Here is a 22,010-nt window from a genome sequence, read left to right as displayed (position 1 = left end):
AGGCTGCTATGTGGAGTATAGACCATTCTAGGGAGGAGAGTCTATTTAGCACTCAGGTAATGTGAGAACAACAGGTCCAGGCCTCCCATTTAGCACCAAAGCTGGAATCAAAAGATCTGGATTCAAGATCTACCTGGCTGATCTCATCAAAGCTCTTTCTCCTTATAAAAAAGACTAATAAATACTTTACTACCTACCTCACAAGCCTACTGAATATTTATTTAGCACTGTGCTAGCCCAGGGAGACCAAAGACGAAAGTGAAAAAAGTGAAAAGCACTTTATAACTGCCCTCTCTCAGCTTTCAATCTGTGATCCTATGAAATACTCTCTAAATGTAGGTTTTGATTCCAATTTGTTTGCTTTTCTGACCCAAGCAAAGACATCAGAAAAAGCAACCTCCCTCCAGTGCTCCAAAGCTCTCAAAGTGAAGTGGATTCAATTAGAAGATTCAAATATTTCAAGCTTTTGAAACCGTTTCTGATAAAGCCATAGGCTAGCTCTCAATGCTCCCCTTCCCACCATGGAAAGGTCAGATTATGTGTGAAAGTGAAAGGGAAAAGGGAGACAGTTGGTCCAGAACTAGCTTTTTAAGAAGTCATCAGTAAAGTATCCACAGCATATGCAATAAGGATCACAAAAATGATAATATCATTCAATTCCATTGCTAGGACTCTATCCCCAGGACAGAACCAAAAAGGAAAAAAAAGAACCTAGCTACCTAAAAATATTCACAACTGCTTTGTGTGTAACCGTGAACAATGGGAAACAGCTTCTATTCCAACATTGGAGAATGACCGGAAAAATTGTAGTGTATTAAGGTAATGGAATGTTATGGAACCATAAAAATAACCATTAGGAAGCACATAAGGAAATATGGAAAGACATCTATGAGGTGGTACAGAGGGAACCGGGACTGTGTGACTACATATTGCTATGTGAAAGGGAGAAAAGAAAGGAAAGGAAAGGAGACAGGTGTGAAGGAAGAGAGGGATGGAAGGATCAGGAAAGAACTTAACAGGACTTGAAAAGAGACAAGGAGCAAAAGCAAATGCAAAAATATTTCCTTGCTTACTGTCAGCACAGTAATCTGAGTTCAAATCCAGCCTCAGATACTTGCTACCTTGTGGGCACTCTGGGAATGAACCTCCCCCTACTTAACAAAGGTGGTCCCCAAATAATATTCACACAGTCTACCAGTTGGTCTATACTAGAAGCTCTTCCTTTTGGGAAGGATCCACCAGAATCTCCCCCCTGCTCATGTATATAACTCTGGAGAAGTCACAGTCATCTCAATACCACGGTGACTCACCAGAGAAAGACTTTTCATGAAGGGCAAAGAGAAATAAGTGCTTGAAAAATCACTAATTCTACCCTCTAGCAGAGAAAGCCAGAAACACCCAGAATGATTTGGGATGGTACTAATATCAGGTACTTGAGTTAAGACTGAAAGCAACAAAGCACAGGACTGGAACCCGGATTCTAATTCAATTTGCTGTGTGACCTTGGATAAGTTAAGTAACCATTCTGAACTATGGTTTTCTCCATCAATAGAGAGCAAACATTCTTCCCTTTCAGGTAATTCCTGGCAAACAGGTGCAGAGATTTGGACCTGAAAGGGATCTTTGAGGTTATCTGGTAAATATCTCAGGCCCAGAGCAGAAACTATCTTTTACCTTTCTTTGTATCCCCAGCATTTAGCACAGATCCTTAATAAGGGCTTATTAACTGACTGATAGTTTTAGTCACAACAAGGAGGTACCGGGGAAGAAGCACTTACCCCAGCCAATTGCTCTCTTGCCCATTAGATACTGAATTAGACCAAAGTCCTTCTATGAAAAGTACCCAACTAGTGGACTGAAAAGTAACAGATGTCCATTTCCATGCTATTTCTCACTTTGTTGTTCATTTATGGCCAGTATGGCTCTGTTAAGAAAACTTCGGGTCTCTAGCCCACTCTCCACCTGCCCCCCAAGCAAGCAAGCTCTCAGCACTGGGCCCTACATGCTCCCCCCTGCTCAGGCAGCCGAGGTTCTCGCCCCTCTCTCCTCCTCCTCCTCCCCTGCCCCACCTGCCATTTCCCCTCGTTCCACCCAGAGCTGGCAGGAAGGGCGCCAAGCGTTTGAGGTTAAAAGGTGAACCCTTTGTAAACAGTGGCTGGAAGTCAAGAGACAGGAAGACCCCCACCCGAACTGTGGTAATATGTAAAAGCGCCATCTGCTCATCTGAAGGTCGTATCACCTCCGTGTTCTCCAAGGTCCCTTCCAGCTCTAAATTGGAAATCCTATGAACCGTAAGAACAGCACCCACATCTCAGCATCTCAGGTCTAGACTGAAAATCTGCCTTCTTGGAGTTACATAACAGGAAATATCAAGTATTCCTCTCTCTTTGTCATCTTCTGTGCCGTGCCTGGGGCAGTCAGGCAACCAACAAGCATTTGTCCAGCACCTGTTATGGGCCTGGTGCTGTGGGAACCCAGAAGGAGCAGCCCCTAACCCCAAAGAGAAAATCTATATATTTGCGGGAGAATAGAAAAGCACTAGGTGGTACAGTGGGCTAAGCACTGGATCTGGAGTCAGAGGACCCATGTCCAGTGCAAATCCTGCCACCTGATACTTCCTTGCTGGGTGATTCTGGGCAAGTCACTTCATCCTGTTTGCCTCAGTTTCCTTGTCTGTAAAATGAGCTGGAGAAGGAAATAGTAAACCACTCTGGTATCTCTGCTAAGAAAACCCCAAACGGGGTTGTGAAGAGTCATACGAAACTGAAAATGACTGAACAATGACATTTGAAATAACTAGAAGGAGCAGATGATAAAGGCAAGATCTGCAAAGAATATCCTTTCACATCTCATTTTCTCTCTTATCTGTCCCTATGTGCAGTAGATTGGGGGGAGGACTCAATTGATCTGAGCACTCTGATCCACCTCCTCCCTGCCCACCTTCCTCTATATAGATAAGGTTATCTAAGAATATGGATTATAGGATCAGGAAGGGGCTACAGAAGCAACCTAATATGATCTCTTCATTTTACCTCTGAGGAAGCTGAGGGCCATGGAGGTTAAATTATCCACCCACAGAAAAGAGACAGAGCAGCTAAGTGGTTCCAGTAGAGTGAAAACAACCCTCGAACTGGAGTCAGAAGGCTTGGGGTCAGCTCCCATTACTAATCTAGAGACATTAGGCAAGCCCCTTCAAGTCTCCAAGCCAAATAAGCATAATACTGGCACTAGCCATCTCATAGAGTTAGAAGGAATGAAATAACTAAAATAAAGGCTGCGAGCTCTTGCATTTATGCTCTCTGCATTTTAATATAGAATTGTTTTCCCTTTCAGAAGCTAAGCAACTTATTAAGTAAGGTTTGCTTCATCCTTTGTATTTGCAGTCCCAATGCCTGGTACATAGTAGGCACTTTAAAATACTATTGATTGATTGAAAGTGCCATATATAAATATGAACAAGCGTTCTTATTATCCTCACATTTCTTTATATCACTGTTGCTCTTTACCTTTGTGACACGCTTCTCTCTCAGAACTTTATGTCTATTCATTGCAGCTCCTTTCTTTCTTCTTGAGTATTCTCTTAGCCTCTGACCTGACTTGCTCAATCTCCCTCCTAATAGAATGGTACTATTTTGTCTGTGTCTTTGTATTCCCCAATGCCTAGGACAGTGTCTGACACACAGTAGGCATTTAATAAATTCATAGGTTCATAGAACCACAGAGTAGGGAGAGAGCTAAACGATCATCTAATCCAGTTCCCTGTTCAATAATAATTCATATTTATATGGCACTTTTAGGTTTACAAAGCTCCTTTCTTCACAAAAACCCTGAGAAATAGGTAATAGTTGCTCAACAAGTTATTATTAGCTGGGAGGTCAGTCAACAAACATTTATTAAGTTCTTTCTATGTGCCAGGACTGTACTAAGTACCAGGGACACAAAGAAAGGCAAAAGCACCTAATTGTACAAAGATTTTTATCCCCATTTTGCAGATGAGAGAACTAAGGCAATTCAGCAGAATGGATGCATTGCCACATAGCCGTGTATTGCCCAGAATTGAACCTCCTGGCCTGAAAGTGCATCAAGTTAAGCCCTATTAATCAGCTTCTTCATGTGGCCTGACTAAGTGAAATTAAGTTTTGATTTTAAAAAAACCCTCCAATGTCACCATGCCAGAGGACTGACACCTAGAGAGTCCTCTTTTTTTCTCTCTCAACCTGACTGTTCTTCATGTCCACATCTAACCACTGCTGTTGCTGCCAGAGTCAAAATGGTTATAAACACAGATTCTGAAAATGATCTGCCTAATCTACTTTTTGGAGGAAAAACCTAGGATTCTTGGCCTTGGGAAGTCCAGGCTGCCAACATGCACTCCCTCTTCTTCCCAACCTGCTCTTTCTTTTAGTCAAATTAGCTTTTTGGTGTTTTGATTGAAACACTGAAGAGGTTACCTAGTAACTACTAGGCTAGGCACTTGGGTTTTTATAAAGGAAAAGAACAAAACCACATGTGTGGGTTAGACACACCTTTTGCTTCATTGGGATCTTTCATACTCTCACAGAACTGCAGAATTTAGAGCTCAGAGAGAAGACCTGAGCAATCTGGCTCAACCCCCACATTTTACAGGTGAGGTAACTAAGAGCAATTGACTTGCCCAAGATCACATGGTTAATGAGAGGCGAAGCTGGGACAATTATCCAGGTTTTCTGTTTGTAGTCCAGAGATCTTTTGACTGACAAAACAAACAAACAAAAATCACCCCACAATATGTGTGCCCCGGTAGAAGAATTCTACGTCTATAGAAGATAAATCCATACAAATATACATAACCTCAGAATAAAAGATTTGGAAGGCAATTCAAAAACCATCTGGTTCATACTAATTGAGAATCTCTTCTATAACATTGCCAAGAAGTGAACAGCTAGCTTTTCTTTGAAGATCTCTAGACAGAGATTCGCCCTCTTAAGGCACTCCATTCCCCCTTTGACAAGCTCTAATTGTTGAGATCATTGAAATCCCACCTCCTAAAAGAAGTCATTCTTAATTCCCCTTAATGTCTTTCCTCCCTTGGTTATCTTCAAATCCTCTGATATATAGCAGCTTTCTTTGTACATAATTGTTTGTATATTGTCTTCCTCATCAGTTGGTGAGCTTTTTGAGGGCAGGGACTGGGTTTCTTTTTTTTACCTTTATTTGTATCTCTAGGACTTCCACAGTGCCTGGCACATAGTAAAAATTTAAGTAATATTTGTTGACTTGACCCATTTTGAACCAAAAATCTATTCTACAACTTCTATCCATTAAACTTAATCTTTAGCAATAGGACACACAGAAAGTTACAAAAGAAAAAAAGAAATCAGTAAAATATATCTTCTAATATCTATACACTATTGCACAAAGCATATATGACAAGTAAGGTGAACGAGAGATCCTTATGCTAGGATTCAGATTTGGTCTCATAGGTTTACTGAGACATGGTAGGATGAGACTGAAAGGTATATCTTGTTCAAAAAGAAGAGGGTAAGATGTGAGGAAATCTAGGAGCCACGCAAGAAAGCACAGGGGGAGGGCATTTGGATGAAGAGGAAATGAAGCTATATTATCAAAATATACTTCAGAGATGGGTGTGCTAGACACAACTCATGGCAAACTAATGGTTACATTTTCATTGTGAGCATTTAAGTCTCAAAAACCAAAAACCACCACAAATCAGGGCTTGATTTATTGTTTTGTTAATTGTCTAATTGTCTAAATTGTCTAAACTTTAAGTGTAAAGCAAATGAAACTTAAAATTGTGTGAAGATAGAGATATAGATACATAAATATAGACATTGATGAAGACATAGATACAGAGATAGAGGAGCTCAATTATTAAACATTTACTGGCATACCCTTATTTCCCTATGTAAAAAGTGCTAGAGTGCAGAGGAGTGCTATTGAAAACTCAAGGAATGAAATCATCACCAGACTAGATCCTTGATAGCCAGATAGTACTACTATTACTAATAATAAGCATGTATATAGTGCTTTAAGATTTGCAAAATACTTTGCCATTGTCTCATCTGAACCTTCCGCTTTCCCTGATTATAGACCACTTGGACAGAAAAAGAAAATTGATGAGGAGGTTGGGAAATGGATCACAAAACTATCATGGAGACATGCCGGTGTTGAAGAGGGGTATCTGTTGGAATGCCTTTCTTTGCCCAAAGTAGAAAAGGTAGTTTAAATAACCTTGCTTTCATGATTCCTTCATCCTACAAAAGATACAGGGACCAATGTGAGAAACTTCTATTATAGACCTTATTTTCATGACCTAGGATAGGACTAATCAGAACCTTGGGAGATGTGGCCATTTCACCTTAGAATTTGTGTCAGACAAGGAAAGAAAAGTCAGCTATATTCAGATGTGTACCCCAGATTTGGGGAGAACAAATTTTGAATAGTTCAGCAAAAGCTTTAGAAAAATTTTCTTCAGGGGAAGTCATCCTTTGAAGGAATGCGAATCTCTGGAGATAAGAACTCAGAAGAAACAAATTAAAATAATTCCAGTGAAGAAGAAAATGGACCACCACCTAAAGCAACCATTTCGAATGTACAAGGAACAGCTTAAGTTCTTGAAATGATGTGTTTCTCCTTCCTCCTCCCTCCTCCCCCATAGAATGTAAACTCCTCGAGGTCAGAAATTATTGTTGCATCCTCCAGATCTTGCATATATCAAGAGCTTAACAAATTTAGTTAGACAGAATTGGAAGAAGAAAGGGGAAGACATGAGAGGATGAAGGTAAAAATGTGGCATCCTCCTTGGGGAATAGTGTCAGGAGTGCTGCAGTTCAGAATGTGCTGAGACTGGTAAGGAAAAGTAGAGGTGTACAGAAAGGGTTTGTTCAGCTGTATTTGGGGAAAAGAAGAGACGGAAAGAGAGGAAAGAACAGCTCCTCCAGGTGGATTGAACAATGGTAACAAATAACAGCGTGGAGGCAGAGCTGCTCAACTGAAAATGTGTGTTTGTTTTCTCTGCCAAGCAGAAGGATCTTTGGACAGAATAAAAATAGTTAGTAAGGAATGTAAACCTCAGATAAAGAGGGAGAATCCTGAGAAAGGATATCATGTTTGAAGACTTAAAGTCACTGGACCCAGAGAAAGGGGAAAAAGAAGGGAATAAGCATTTATATAATACTTGCTATATGCCAAGCATTGTACTAAGCACTTTTTTGCAAATATTATCTCTTTTGATCCTTGAATGAACTATATCCTAGGGCAGGGTAAAATAATTAGCAGACATGATTGTTTAGCCATCACCAGAAACTTTTTTAGAGGTCATGGTAAACATGAAAGGTATCTCAGACTATAGAGGGACAAATATCTGCATTTTCCACAAAGGAAAGAAAATTGAATCTGCAAACTATAATCCAATAAGTTTGACTTTTTTCTGCCATCTGGTCTAATCCATCCATGAAAAAGAATGCCCTCAATAATCTATCAGAGAAGGGCAGCTAGTGGTACAGTCAATAAAACTCCGGCTTTGAAGTCAGGAGGACCTGAGTTCAAATTCTGTCTGGGAAACTTCCTAGCTATGTGACCCTGGGCAAGTCCCTTAGCCCCATTTACCTCAAAAAAAAATCTATCTAACAATGGTCTTCCCTTTTTTACTCAAAGACTTCCAGTGAGAGGGAATCCACTCCTCCCTGGAGCAGTCCCTTCAGCTTTTGGACAGCTCCAATTATTCAAAAGTTTTCTTGACGTCAAGCCTAAATTTACCTTGCAACTTGCACGTGTTTCTCCTGGTTCTTCTCTCTGGGGCCAAGTAGGAAAAAGCTTGATCCCTCCTCCACATGCCAACCCTTTGTGAAGACAGCTATCAGGTCCCTACCACTGAGTCATTAATGACTACCCTTTGGGTCCAATCATTCAACTAGTTCTGACTCTGCCTAATTGTATTATCTTCTAGCCCACGTCTCTGCAATTTTTTTCCCTACAGGAATTTACGTGAGAGACTTTGTCTAATGCAGAGGTTCTTAACCCTTTTTGGGTCATGAACTCTTTTGACAGACTGATGAAGTCTATGGATTATTGCTTCAGAATAATGGTTTTTGTTGTTCAGTCATTTTTCAATCGTGTCCTACTCTTTGTGACTCCAATTGAGGTTTTCTTAGCAAAAACACTGGGGTGGGTTGCCATTTCCCTCTCCAGCTCATTTTACAGATGAAGAAACTGAGGCAAACAGAGTTAAGTGACTTGCCCAGAATCACACAGTTAGTACTTGTCTGAGGCTAGATTTGAACTCAAGAAAATGTCTAACTTCAAGCCAGAACTCCAAGCCAAACTATACACTGTACCACCTTGCTATTTATAAGTACATAAAATAAATTTAAGAGATTACAAAGGAAATCAATTATATTAAAATAAAGTTATCAAAATATCTAAAAACCAAAAACACTTAAAAACCAAGTTTACAGACATTAAGTGGGGAACCTATGCTGTAATACCCTGCTAAAATCTAGGTGAACCTTATCAACCCATTCTGCTTTTGATTTTTCCCATGTTCTACAAGTGTCACAACCAATTTCTTTTCTAGATGTTCCCTAATCATTGCTTTAATAACATCCCCTATAATTTTGTCATGAATCAAAATCAAGTTTACTTTTACATACTTGATTCTCTTCTGTTTCTGAAATTTCTCACCATAGTTGCCTATTCTGGCAGCCCAATCTCTCCATGATCTTTCAAAACCAACTGGCATTGGGTCACCTTACAAGTGCTCATTTCCCCTTCACTTGAAGATACCCCATTCCATCCCTCAGGAGGCAATCAAAACTGTTCTTGACATCAAGCCTAAACAACTTCCATTTATTTCAACTCTTTAATGACAGGTAAGGCCACTCTATCTTCCTAGTTTCTTCTACTTGCCTTTTTATACTGTTAGGCAGCTAAATGACACAGTGCAAAAGCAGGAAGAGAGCTCAGAGCTCATTTAGTCCCATACATTTATTTCACAGATGAAGAAACTTAGAATGATAAATCATTTATTTCTGCAAGGTCACACAGGGAGTAGTAGCAGAGTTGAGATTTGAAGTCAGGTACTCTGATTCCAAATCTAATGCTTTTTTCCCTGTAGGAAATTTTTTTCCCTCAGTTTATCATAATTATAAGTTAATAGATTACTTAACTTGGAAGAAAACCTGTTGTTGTCATTCAATCACTTAGTTGTATCCGATTCTTTGTGACTCCATTTGAAGTTTCCTTGAAAGGGACACTGGAGTGGTTTGCCATTTCCTTCTCCAGTTCATTTTACAGATGAGGAAACAAAGGCAATCAGTGACTTGCCCAGGGTCACATGGCTAGTAAACATCTGAGACCAGATTTGAACTCATAAAGATGAGTCTTCCTACTCCAGGCCCAGTGATCTTTGCACTGAACCACCTAGCTATTCCAGAAGAAACCTAAGAGATTGTCTAATACTCATTTTGTAGATGAGGAAATAGAGAAGTAATGATTTACTCAAAATCATTCAGTTAATAAGAAAACTGAGATTTAAACACCAAACTCCCAATGCTGAGAACTCATTCTTTCCACTATATCCCATTGCCCACTCCCCATTGTGAGACAGAATTTGGAATTGAGCCAGTATGGCCAAATGGAAAGAAGGCTGTATTTGGAGTTGGGTAACTTGGATCTAAATCTCAGCTCTATTAACTGAGGAACCTTAAGGCAAGTCACTAACCTAAAATAGAGGTTGGACTGTAAGGTCCCTTCTAACTCTGTGCTTATCATTCTAGCATCTCTAGGAGATAATTCAATTCCCTCATTTTTTCAAAAGAGAAAAGTGATTTGGTCCAATGTCATATAAGTAGTAAGTAAAAGCGGCTGAATTAAAACTCAGGTATTCTATCTTAAAAAATAAAAAAATCAATTTCTCCTCCCACTGCACCACAATGGCAATGCCTTCCTATTCATTAGGAAATACCATGAAGATCAGCATGTTCTCATTAAAGTTCAAATTATAGGACTTTCCTGCTAGAGGAGAGTTTAAAAATCCAACCCAACAACCTCAATTTTATAGATCAAAAGATGAAGATAAGTGAAGTTGCCCACAAGAAACAGGATTATCAATCCTTCCTCTTCCAGCTAGCACCAAATTGTACCAAGTCCTCCCAACAATAGTTGCTTATATTTATGTAGCAATTGGAGGTTTGTGCAGGCTTTACAAATATTATCTCATTTGAACTTTACAACAACTCTATGAAGTAAATGCTATTGTTATTCCTACTTTCTAGATGAGGAAATTGAAGCTGAGAGAGGTGAAGTGGCTGATAAGTGTCTGAGGTTGGATTTGAATTCAGACCACTCTTTCCATTATTTTATGTGGCTACTTCTTTGAATCCCATCAGCAGAGACAAAGTCTCTGGGTTTTCTAGACAGCCTTGAGAAAAAGGAATGAGAAGAGAAGAGAAAAAGAAGAGAGAAAGGGAAAGAAAGGAAATCAGAGAGGAAGCAAGTAGGAAAGGAAAGGAGAAATGAAGTATGAGGGAGAAAAGGCCATTAATATTTGCCTTCATCTGGTCCTATTGGCCAATTTATGCTAGAGTTTGATCCAAACAATACTGACCATGCTGTGCACTTTATGGAACACAAGGAAGGCAGCATCTGACAAATCCTCCCTAGTCTGATGGATTCACTCCTGGCTTCAACTATGCTTCACTCTACTATTTAATCAGAAATTAATTCCAGTCACAGGAATCCCTAGGGAGTGATCTAGGTGAAATCCTAAGCCTGGAAAGTATCCCAAGAAGCCATTTAGTCTGTTTCCACTGCCTCCACACAAGACTGAATTCAAGCTGTCTCCCAAAACTCACCTCTTCATAAATATAACCAGAGAACTAGAAGGAAAAAATTCCCAACAATGAGAATAATTCAAAAGAGAAATGAGCTGCCACTGAGTAGTGAGTTCTCCATCCCCAGAGGTGTTCAAGCAGATTTTAGATTACCATTCATGGCCATTCATTGTGGATATTGGATGGGGAGGGGGTTGAACCAAGTGCCTTCTTTAGTCCTTCCTACAATTCTCTACTTTTATGAAATAGTCCTACTCTGACTGTTGAGGGTGATGACTGTTGGGAATTTGATTTTTTTCTTCCTCTTGCTGCATCTCACTTATATGTTGGGAACTCCCCCGTGTGCCAGCCAACAATTTCTTCTACTGTGTTTCATCTCATCATACCTTGATTTTTCTGATAATCTTTTTGAGAAATAGCTTTTGCCTCTTCATTCCTCTTCCCCTTCCCCCTCTCTAGTAGCTCAGCTTGGCCACAGGGAGTGGGTGAGCCTGGGAGAGGTGGGGAGGAGGAGGAATAAAGCATAAGAAAAATATATCAGCTTCAGTTGGGGTTTTCCCCAAAAGAGAAAAGTGACTAGAATGTTCCTCTCTACAACCTCCCTCACTGTAACAACAGGGTCCCCTCATTATCTTAAAGAGGAAAGTGTGATTTGCCTTCTTTTCTGTGTATGTCTTTCTCAAAAAGAGAGAGGATGGAGAGAGGGAGAGGGAGAAAAAGGGAGAGACAAAGGAGGAGAAGGACAGGAGGAAGAGAAAGAGAAAGATGGAGAAGAGGGAAAGGAAAAAAGGAGAAAGGGAAAAGAAGGGAGGAGAGGAGAGAAGAGAAAGGGCAAAGGGAAAGGGGAGAGGCAAAGGGGGAAGGATAGGAGGGAGAGAAAGAGCAGGATAGAGAGGAAGGAAGGAGAGAGGAAAAGGAGAGGGGGAGGGAGAAAGAGAAAGGAAAAACAGCTAAGAATGAACAAGTTAATCCACCTGCCACTGGAGCTGAGTAAGGCAGCATTTCATCAATATACATCCACCCACTCACAATTTCTCTCTCTCCTTCACACGGGCACACATGCACACATATATTATCCTCTCCCAAAGTGTACTTTACAAATAATTACAACAAACCCCAAGCATCCCTGTTTTACATAGATCTTCAACTGGGACCTGAAGCCTTTATAAAGGTTCCTTGGTTTTTTTAAAGCATCTTTTCTTCCCAATGGTCTCACAAATCAGCCTTTTCGGTGGATACAGTAAGAATAATATAGGAGTCCTAAAATTATTTCTATCTAATTTCATGCAGGAGATAAATGTGCCAGCAATTACAAACCCCATGCCTGAGCATGTGGGTAATGTTGTCTATGGGGAATCCAGCCGGGAAGTCCAGGCACAGTATAACTTTCCCCCAGGACAGTTATAAATAGGCTGCTGACATGCTGAGTGGAAGGGTATATACAAAGTTAGCCGTACCCTTTGTGAGTTACAAACATTTGACTCATTTATAAGCCTGTCCCCAAAGGTTATAAATAAAGCAGCCACCACCCTTTGAGGCAGAAAGGCTTCCTTATCTATCTGACTAAGCAGAGTCATTCTCTCCCCCAATTCAGGACTTTTTACACTTGGTGAGACCCAAACAAAGGAAGCTCATAACCTTGCCCTAGAAGGGTGACCCTTTGGTCTCAAGCCCCTGTTCTATACATTTGAATAGAGACCTCCATGCCAGGATCTATTGATCAAAGCTTGTCTTGGCACAGAGGAAAGACCTGTGGAGAGAGATTTGCCAGTCTAGTAGCTGCTTCAGAATGCTAGAAATGTTAGACTCTTGAATACTCTGAAATTCTCCCCAGAATATCAGGGTGGTCCCAAAAGTGCACACATCCACCTACACATGCACCAGCAAAATATGCCATGGAATGAGATGGGAATTGAGATGGCTTCGTCCTTTTCAGAAACCCAGGCAGCCTTTAGTTCCCAGTCAAGTTTGCCAAGAAACAAATAGCAAACTCTCTCCTCCATCTGAATAATCAGATGAGGGAAGAAAGCTATGGATCATGGGGAATGACTTGGTTCTGAAGCAGGATGGGAAATCACCTTTCAGGCTGTGGGCCTGAACTCAGGAAAACATGAATTCAAATTCAGATTCAGACATTTACTAGTTAGTTGTATGATCATGAGCAATTTATAAAAACCATTTGCCAAAGTTACTTCAAGTACCTCATAGAGTTGTTGGGAGAATCAAATGAGACAATATTTGTAAAACCTCTTAGCACAGTTTCTGGCATGTAGTAGGCACAATATAAATACTTAGTCCCTTCAATTGTCCTTTTTCCCTTCCCTTTAAAAAATATCCATTAATCTAAACTGGAAGAAAAACAATCCTACTTGACAGCTGAAAAGTAGAAGAGACCTTTAGAAGACTAGTTCATCGCTACCTAGGACCCAATATATCATCAATTCTACTGCTATAAATCTACATAGATCAGAGAGAGCTTCCTTCTTTTTGGTAAGTAAAAAAAAAGCAATGGTTCTTAAGACCCATCACTGGCTTCCTCTGGGCTTGCTAATGAAGAATGATTTCCCATGACTGGCTCTTCTTTAAAGAGAGTAATTAGTGACCAAAAAGTCTCCCTGCTTCAGCAGGTTCCATAGCTCCAGGTAAAGATTGGGTCCAGATGGCAGACAAACAGAACATCTAGAATTTAAGCAAGTTCACAGATTGACCTCTGCTTAAAGATTGGAATGCCAGGGTAGGCAAGGTTAGAAAAAAAAGAAGGCCGTGAACAGTGATCGGGAAAGTAACCACGAAATTTTAGAACAAAGGTTCTTAACTGGCATCCAAGAACTTGTTTGATTTGTTTCTTTTTAAATATATTTTGATGACAGCATGATATTGATTGTTGATTTTCTTTGCAATCTGTGCATTTGATTTTGTAAACTTAAATGTATATTTTATATGTTATTTGGAGGCAGATAGGTAGTACTATTTACTGATATTTATCTATCTATTGAGAGAGAACTAGTCTTGGAGTCAGAAGAACTGAAGCTCAAATCGAGCTTCAGACACTTAGTAGCTGTGTGACTCTGGGCAAGCTACTTGATCCTGATTGCCTTGCTAATAAATAAAATAAAATAAAATAAAAGCATTATTTTGAGAACAAGATTGGTAAGCTTTGCCACTGGAGTCCATGACATACAACAGGTTAAGAATTCCTGATCTAAGAGTTATGAAGAGGGCTAAAAGTCAAGGAAAGATGATTCTTGTAGAAGGCTATGTCAGAGCCAGAACAAATCCCATCAGCCAGGCTGGGACAGCATCTCCTGGCTTCCCCCAAGATGGAACAGCAAACCCCTCACTCCCCAGACTAGCAGGAAAGCCAAGCTCACTTATGAGTGCATCAGCTGGAGAGAAGTACCAGTTCTCAGATGGAGCCCTGGGAGAGGGAATTCCACATGGGGACTGTTGTGGGGTAGGGAGGTCTTATCAAGCCTAACTAGGACCCAGAGAAAAACAACCTCCTCCCTCATTCCAGGGAGGAGAAAGAATGAAGGCCTTAGCCTCCATCACGGTTCTGTGATTCCTGCTCGGAGTAGGCCTGATATCTAAGGAAGCTTCTCAGCTCAAGCTCCCAAGAATTTTCCAAAGGCTCATGAGGTGTCTGCAGGGTAGTCAGCACCTTGCTAACTCTGACTGACACTCTCTCTATGAAATGCCATTTTAACCAAGATTTTTCCAACAAGTACTCCTGGAAGCATTTCTACCTGTAATTGGTTAGAAAAAAATCCACCTCTCCAAATGTGAATTTGGTTGTTCTCAAGGATGGCTTTGGGCTTTTATTAAAACACAGATAATAACAATAGACACATGATCAATCCTTTAAGACTTACAAAGCCCTTTACCTTTATATTCATGTTTGCCCGGTCACAACCAAGTGAAGTCTTATTATCCCTATTTGACAGATGAGGAAACTGAGTCTTAGAAAATGCTTGATCATAGAAACAAGGCATTGATGACTATATGTAGGAAGCAGGATTTGAACTCAGTGTTTCCTGCCTTTCAGAGCACCAATCTGAGAAGTAGCACAGTGTCATTCAAAGTGAATCTGGCATGAGAGAACCCAGATTCAAATCTTAGCTATATGACTTTGGGCAAGTCACAATTATTCTGGGACTCTGTCTCTTCATCTGTAAAATGATGGCATTAGACTCGATGGCCTTTGGGAATCCTTATCAGCTCAAAAATTCAGAATCTCTGATCCAAGTCCATCATTGGACTGTACCATGATGCTTCACACACATAAATAAGCCCTAAAGTCCTTTTTAAAGGCAACATCTCTCCTATTAAGTGCAGAGATGTTTTCATTCGTCTCTCTCAAACAGAAGACACTGTAGCTACACAACATACACACACACACACACACAACACACACACACACACACACACACACACAACCTTAGTTTTACTGCCCAGAAGCCCTCCTTGTACAAAGAATGTCTGTCTCTTCCTATACCTTCTTCCAGCTGTCTAAACTATGAAACCCACACACTTCCTAATCAGTAGTTCATCCCTAGCTGCCTCCAGCTTTAACCTTCACCGTCGCTTTCCCTAGTGGGGCAGACTGGGAAACAGGAACTGATAATGGATAGAACACAGTACCAATCTCAAAGGGTTATTGCAAGAATCAAATTAATGATAATGAATGATAACAATATTAATAATAGCTAGGTCTTTTGTTCCAAGCACTGTGATAAGCTCTGCCCAATTATTATCTCATTTGAACCTCACAACAATCCTGGGAGGTAGGTACCATTATTATCTCCATATTACAGATGAGGGACCTGAGGAAGAAGTTAAGTGATTTACCCAGAGTCACACAGTGAATGTCTGAGGCAGGATTTGAACTCAGGTCTTCCTAGCTCCAGACCAGGCACTTTATTCACTATACCACCTAATTGATATTAATAAAAAGGGTTTACCATAGTACCTGATATATAGTAGGTACTGTATATTTATTCTCTTCCCCCTCCAGAATCTATTCTGAATTTATTTTAGACTCCACTTATGAATTATATTCATGCTCATGTTAATATTTTTAAGGCATGCAACATCTCCACATCAAGAGGCTAAGTCCCATTTGGGGAACTCATTCATTCCTATCCAAACATCTGTTAACCCTACTTGGGTTAAGGAATTGTCAAGAAGGCAGGAGAATAGCAGATATATTATCTGTCTCACTTTCACATTGGGAGAAAAATTTACTCAGTTGGAAAGATTTTCCAAAAATTGCCAAGAGTAAGTAATTATGTGATCACTTGGGCTCATCCTTCAGGAAATATTTCATTCCTTAAATATCTTCCTTCTTTACCACCTAAAACATTGGTCTGCTTTACCAAGGACCTTTCTATAGAAGCTGTCATTCCACTGGGAGGTTTCTGGTTAATTCCCATTTCCAGGCAGATCTGTTCATAAATCACTCAAGGCAGGATATCTTAAAAGCTCATTAGTAAAGGAGTTTCCCTACCAGTACCCCCATCTCACCCTCAATTGTCCATCTGTGTATATCCATCCTCTCACTGCCAGGAAGTTCTTCCTTTAATCCAACCCTAAACCTCCTGACTATGATTATCCTGAGTGGAAATGCAAAAACACTTGGCCATCTTCCTCCTTGTTCTAATCATTCATATATAAAGATTGACATTCATTCTATTCAATTAGGTTTCTCATCCTAGGAATATACGTCTCCATGCCATCAGCCAGTTGTCTCCAACCTGTTAAGACCCCCAACTAAAAACAGAGCCAGAATACAGAGTTTATTTTTTAAAGAGAGATGCTAATCACTGCCTCTCACAATTAATTAGAAAAAAGTTCAAACGGTGATCAGCATACATCATCACCAAGATGGAAAGGAAGCAACCAACCTTGCTTCCACATTGGAGTCAAAAACCAGGAAAGCAAGAAATGCCAGGGCTATGTTTGCTATGAGTCTCTGAGCTTCTGAACACAAGAATTCCTTGATGTTAGAAAGGACAAGCCACCCCAAATGCCCACACCCACCGCCCCCAGATCCTCACCTGGCAATACAGAGACCTACAATTGCTTGGACCACTCCCCATCCCCCCGGGCCTTCCCCATTCATACTACACTAGCAGTAGCAGCAGCAGCAGCATCTCTTCCACAGAAAGTGAAAATGGCAGTTTTCTATGGTAAGAATAAGACTAAAGCTTATCTACATTTGACTCTAAAACGAAAATCGTGAATATTTCCCAAGCCCTGGAGCCTGGCTGCCTGACAGGTGTGGCCAGAGATGGCAGTTCCCTTTTGATCCGGCATCCCCCAAATTCGTGGGGATTGCCCTGATTTCTCCAATCTGGGACTCCCGGATTCCCTGGACTGGACCCTTGCCTGGGCTATACCAGGGGCTTTTCCCATACGTTGGTGCTCGGCGCTAACTAGAGCTAAGGGGTGGGGTCCACAATGATCTGTAAAGCAGAGCTCTAATCAGCCCTTCCAGAGAACGTATTTGGCAGCAGCTTGGACCAAGGGACTGGGAGCAGCCTCCATAATGCGGGGAATGGGGGATAGGGGGACGGGAAGAGGAGATGAGTGGGCTGCGTGAGCTGGGATTTACAGGGAAATCCGGGCACCACTCGTGGTTCTCGGAGTGGGGAGGGAGGACCCTCCGGAGTGACTGGGGCTAAGAGACTCGTTGGGAAACTGCCCTGGGGAGGACGTGAGCTTCAGACGACTTGCCCCCACCCCCTTCCCAGCCGCAAGATCTCCCCGTTCTGATCACCGTCAGACAGGTCTGCCCTGCCCTCGGGATAAGCTGGAGCGAGGGCATTTGGCCCCCTTACGGTGGGAAAAAAGACAGGGATTGGGGGAAATCCGAGCAGCACCTCCCGGGTTTGGGTGGCTAGATTTCAACAAGGAATGTGACAGCCTCACAGCAGCTGTGTCCTGCCTCAAAGGAGCTCTATTTAAAATCTTTCAACAGCTGAACAGCATCGAGGAACCCCTCCCATCAACTCCCCAGCACCACCAACCTGTCTCCCGGCAAACCCCGCCGCCCCCCGGCCGCTTACACACACCCCCAGTAAATTTTAAAAAATAAAAAATAAGCCCAGAAATCCAAGCCACAAAACACACACACACACACACACACACACACACACACACACACACACACACACTCACACACACTTCAAAAATCCAATCAGGTCCTTTCAGATAGGAGGGTAACTGGGGAGCATACACGCGATCAGACAGAAGCCCATCTTCCCCTTCCCCACACCGATAGGAGGAGGAAACTCCTACCTCCCGGAGTCTCCTAAAGCAAGAGAGAAGCCCCCCTCCTACCTGTTTGGATTTGTGCTACAGGAAAATGACCGTACCAACCAGACAAATGATACTCAAGAGGCTGGTCCTTTGCCGAAGCTACCCCTCGTTCCCTTCTTCCTGCGGGCAAACATCTTTTTTTTTTCCTCCCGAGGAGAACGGGAGAAGGGTTGAGGGGCGAAGCTAGGCAGAGTTGGGGAGTGGGGGGTGATGGGTCAGGCTCCAGCTAACACTGGCTTGCCTTTTCTGTCTGCATGCTTAAGAGATATCAGGAGCCTCGGAGACAGAAAAGGCAAAGATAAATGGTGTGATGCAAAGTGAGGCCGGACTGCTTTTCCTCGGTAACTAACACCTGTAGCCATTTTTGTTGGGGGAATGTTTACAAGATACTCAACTGACAGATTCTGAGCCCTTTTCCTTGAGTGAGGGAGACACTTTCATCCTCCTGTGCGTTTGCCCCAATACACCAGGGAAGCTACAGCCACCATACTTTACTATTTGCCACAAGTCTCAGGAGAGAGGACGAGATTAGAAACTTGGGAGGCAGAGGAAGGAGAGGGTGAGGGACAGAAGGGGTTTAGAGAGATTTTAATAAACTGATCTTACACAAACATTTCTCTATTTTTTCACCTTGGGAAAATGGAGAGAAAGCGATGGAGTGGAGGTGGTAGGGTGGGATGGGAATAGCACATTCAGGCAAACACATCATCAAGGCAGAGTGTATGTAATTAATTGGTGTGTTAAGCGGCAGGTTTATGCTTTAGTACAAATGAGCCAGGAGGGGGAAAAATGATTTCTCAGAAGGGATTCTTTAATCCTACCTAATACTGCATCTGAAAAACAGAGAAAGTGTTGGGGGGGGGGAGTTCTCCTAAGGAAAATGAATTTTCCCTTGATTTAGAAAGAAAGCTATGGGAAGTTAACAGTGTTCAGACATAAAACTAGCAAAATGCCTCTCCTCAATCCTGCCTCTGTCTCTTTCCTTGCTACCTATAATCCTGTCTCCTTTTGTTAAAGGGATAAAGAGAAACCGAAGCCCCTACCTTTGAGTATAACCCCCAAGAGAGCTCGGTCTCTATCACCATAACAACAATGCCAAACATCCCAAAAATCAAAGCATAGTCACTCAGCCGTTTCCTCTTTTCAAACAAGGCTCTCCTGTGTCCCAGTTTATAGCCGATATTTTGGTTTTTCCGTTTATTGGCCTTGGGGAAGGTGCTGATGCTGCTGGTGCCGGAGTGCTGGTGGTTGTGGGTGGCATTTGGATGATGGAGCAGGGTCTGATTGGAATGGTGATCCTCCCGGGAAGAGATGACAATCTCGGGTGGATTGCTGGAGCTAAAGATCTGGAGGGGTTGGCTTTCGGGCTCGGACTCTATGAGGTTTCTCCTGGAGGCACTTAGCCTGCTCAAGGGTTTCATCACCCCACCACTATACTTGCACGAGCTCATGGCTATCTCCGTGAAAGGGTTGCTATCTCTCCTGTGGACCAGTGGGCTCGCCTGTCTGTGTTTGCAGCCTCCTCCGGCCCCACTTGTAGCTGTTGAACTTGGAGAATGGCCAACCAAGTGGTCATTCAGATTAAGCTGGCTGCCTTGCCTAGAGGAAGGGTGGAGGATGGTGGTAGAGTTGGAGGAAGGTGGGGCCCTGAAAGCGGTGGGAGAAGAGTGCAGCAAGCTGTGATGGAGAGGTTGGCTCTGGAGTTGGTTGAGCTGGGTGAGGGGCCTCGAAGATTGGGGTGCCAGTGCTGGGGGCTGCTGCTGCTGCGGCGGCGGCGGCGGCGGCTGCTGAGGGGCCAGTTGTGCCGGGGCCGGCGGTGGAGGTGGTGGTGGTGGTGGCTGTTGTGGCTGCTGCTGCTGTTGCTCATCCCCCGAAGATGGACAGGGACACTTCATGTCTTCATCCAAGTCTCCCACCCCAGAGTCATGGAAGTGCCCAGAAGTGTCCATCTTGGGGATTGGTTGGATTCCCTTCCACAAACCCCCCCACCCCAATTCTGCTCTCAGGAGATTTTCCTCAAAGAAAGACCGGCATCCGAGATCCCAAGCCAGAGAGTGTCTTGGCTCTGATCCTCTTTTCTTTGGCTTGGTTCGGTTCTCTGGGGTTGCCTAGAGTCCGGATGCTGTCAGTCAAGAATGCATTGTAGTGGGAAGGGGAGGAAGAGGAGCTGGGGTGGGGGGGGAGAACTCTGCCTCTGGAGGTGGTCTTTAGAAGAGTCTCAGGCAAGGGTCAGCTCCACTCGGCTGAGGCTCAATAGCTTTCCTCTGCTTCTCCTCCTTCCACTGGAACATTGTAAGCCAAACCCACTTATTAGCGGCTGGTCTCATTGGCTTGGCTCAACTCTCCAACCACATCTTAACCACGCCCCCTCCACAAGGCTCCTCCCCAAAGAGGAGGTTCTCCCAGCCCCTGCCCATCGAGAGGGTGCACAGGCTGGAGGCTGCGCAGACTGCTGGGAGTTGTAGTTTCTCTCGCCTGACGTCGGAAGCAGCTGCCTTCTTCCCTTTCTGACAGGTACAAGGAATCTGTCGATCCCAAAGGAATAAGGGATGCAGAGGGGCCAGGAAGGGAGGGAGCAGGGCCAGAAGGCTGAGGGGATGCCGGCAGAGGGGATGTGGGGGAGGGGTGGAGATGGAAAGTTCCATTCATGCATCCTTACTTTGTTAGAGCTAAAATAGAGTATTAGCTGAGTTCACTGCCCTCCTTGGGCCTCAGTTTCCTCGTCTGTAAAATGAGGCGATTGGAACGGATGAAAGAATCACAGAAGCCCAGAATGGAAAGAGTGCTCAGAGATCATCTAATGCTACCTGTACCCGAAAAGGAGATCCCTTCCCACCAGAAAATCCCATGATCCTAGTTCTAACGCCTTTCAGCGGAAAAATCAACTGAAGACCAGGACGTGGAGGGCGCTGAGTAGCATCTAGTCTAGTAAGCTCTTAATAAATGTTTGTGGACTGATTTTCCAAGGGCAAGATGAGACAGTGGCAGAGACTAAGAGAAACAGAGACAGAGAGAGGGAGGGGGCAGAAGGAGAGACGGAGACATGAGAGAGGGAGGGACAGATAGAGAAAGAGGAGAGGGCAGGAAGGAAGGGAGGAGGGAAGGAAGGGAGGGAGGAAGGAAGGGAGGGACAGAGGGAGGAAGGAGGGAAGAAAAGGAGGGAGGAAGGGAGGAGGAAGGAAGGGAGGGAGGAAGGAAGGAAGGAAGAAGGGAAGGAAGGGAGGGAGGGAGGAAGGAAGGGAGGGAAGAAAGGAAGGGAGGGAGAGAGGAAGGGAGGGAGGAAGGAAGAAGGGAAGGAAGGAAGGGAGGGAGGAAGGAAGGAGGGAAGAAAGGAAGGGAGGGACAGAGGGAGGAAGGAGGGAAGGAAGGAAGGGAGGGACAGAGGGAAAGAGGGAGGAAGGGAGGGAGGAAGGAAGGAGGGAAGGAAGGAAGGAAGGAAGGGACAGAGAGAGGAAGGAGGGAAGGAAGGAAGGAAAGAAAGAAGGAAGGAAGGAAGGGAGGGAGGGAGGGAAGGAAGGAGAGATGATGATGATGATGATGATGATGATGATGATGATGAGAGTATGAAGAAATGAGAATGACAGCATTGAACGTCTCCAAGAAGCAGAATGTGCCCATATGAGAGGTGATCCTGGCTCCCTAATCCTGACACAATATTTCTATGGCCATGAAAATATCAGCCTCCCTGCTGATCACATCCCTTCAGTTGCCCCCTAGGATATTCACAGCAGGGGCTGTGAACAGCTGTCAGGCTTCCAAGCTCAATATTATCATCAACTATTTATGAAATACCTACTGTGTGCAGGGCCCTAGTCTGTATGCTTAAAGAATCACCCAAAAAAATGACCAATAGTGGAA

The 22,010-nt window shown here is 43.0% G+C and overlaps 1 protein-coding gene across 1 annotated transcript in view; it reads right to left on the bottom strand.

Moving 5' to 3' along the window:
* Positions 1-20,462, bottom strand: part of KCNN3 (potassium calcium-activated channel subfamily N member 3) — a 299,637-nt gene extending 279,175 nt beyond the window's left edge. The window contains exon 1 of the mRNA XM_051993926.1: positions 19,196-20,462. Within this exon, the coding sequence (XP_051849886.1) occupies positions 19,196-20,101 (906 nt within the window). The 5' untranslated portion in view covers positions 20,102-20,462. The remainder of the gene's footprint in view (positions 1-19,195) is intronic.
* Between the last annotated feature and the right edge of the window lie 1,548 nt (positions 20,463-22,010).

The sequence above is a fragment of the Antechinus flavipes genome, chromosome 4 (assembly GCF_016432865.1).
Source record: "Antechinus flavipes isolate AdamAnt ecotype Samford, QLD, Australia chromosome 4, AdamAnt_v2, whole genome shotgun sequence".
Classification (NCBI taxonomy): Eukaryota; Metazoa; Chordata; class Mammalia; order Dasyuromorphia; family Dasyuridae; genus Antechinus; species Antechinus flavipes.
The sequence above is the reverse complement of the archived record's forward strand: the minus strand, read 5'-3'. Positions and strand labels throughout refer to the sequence as shown.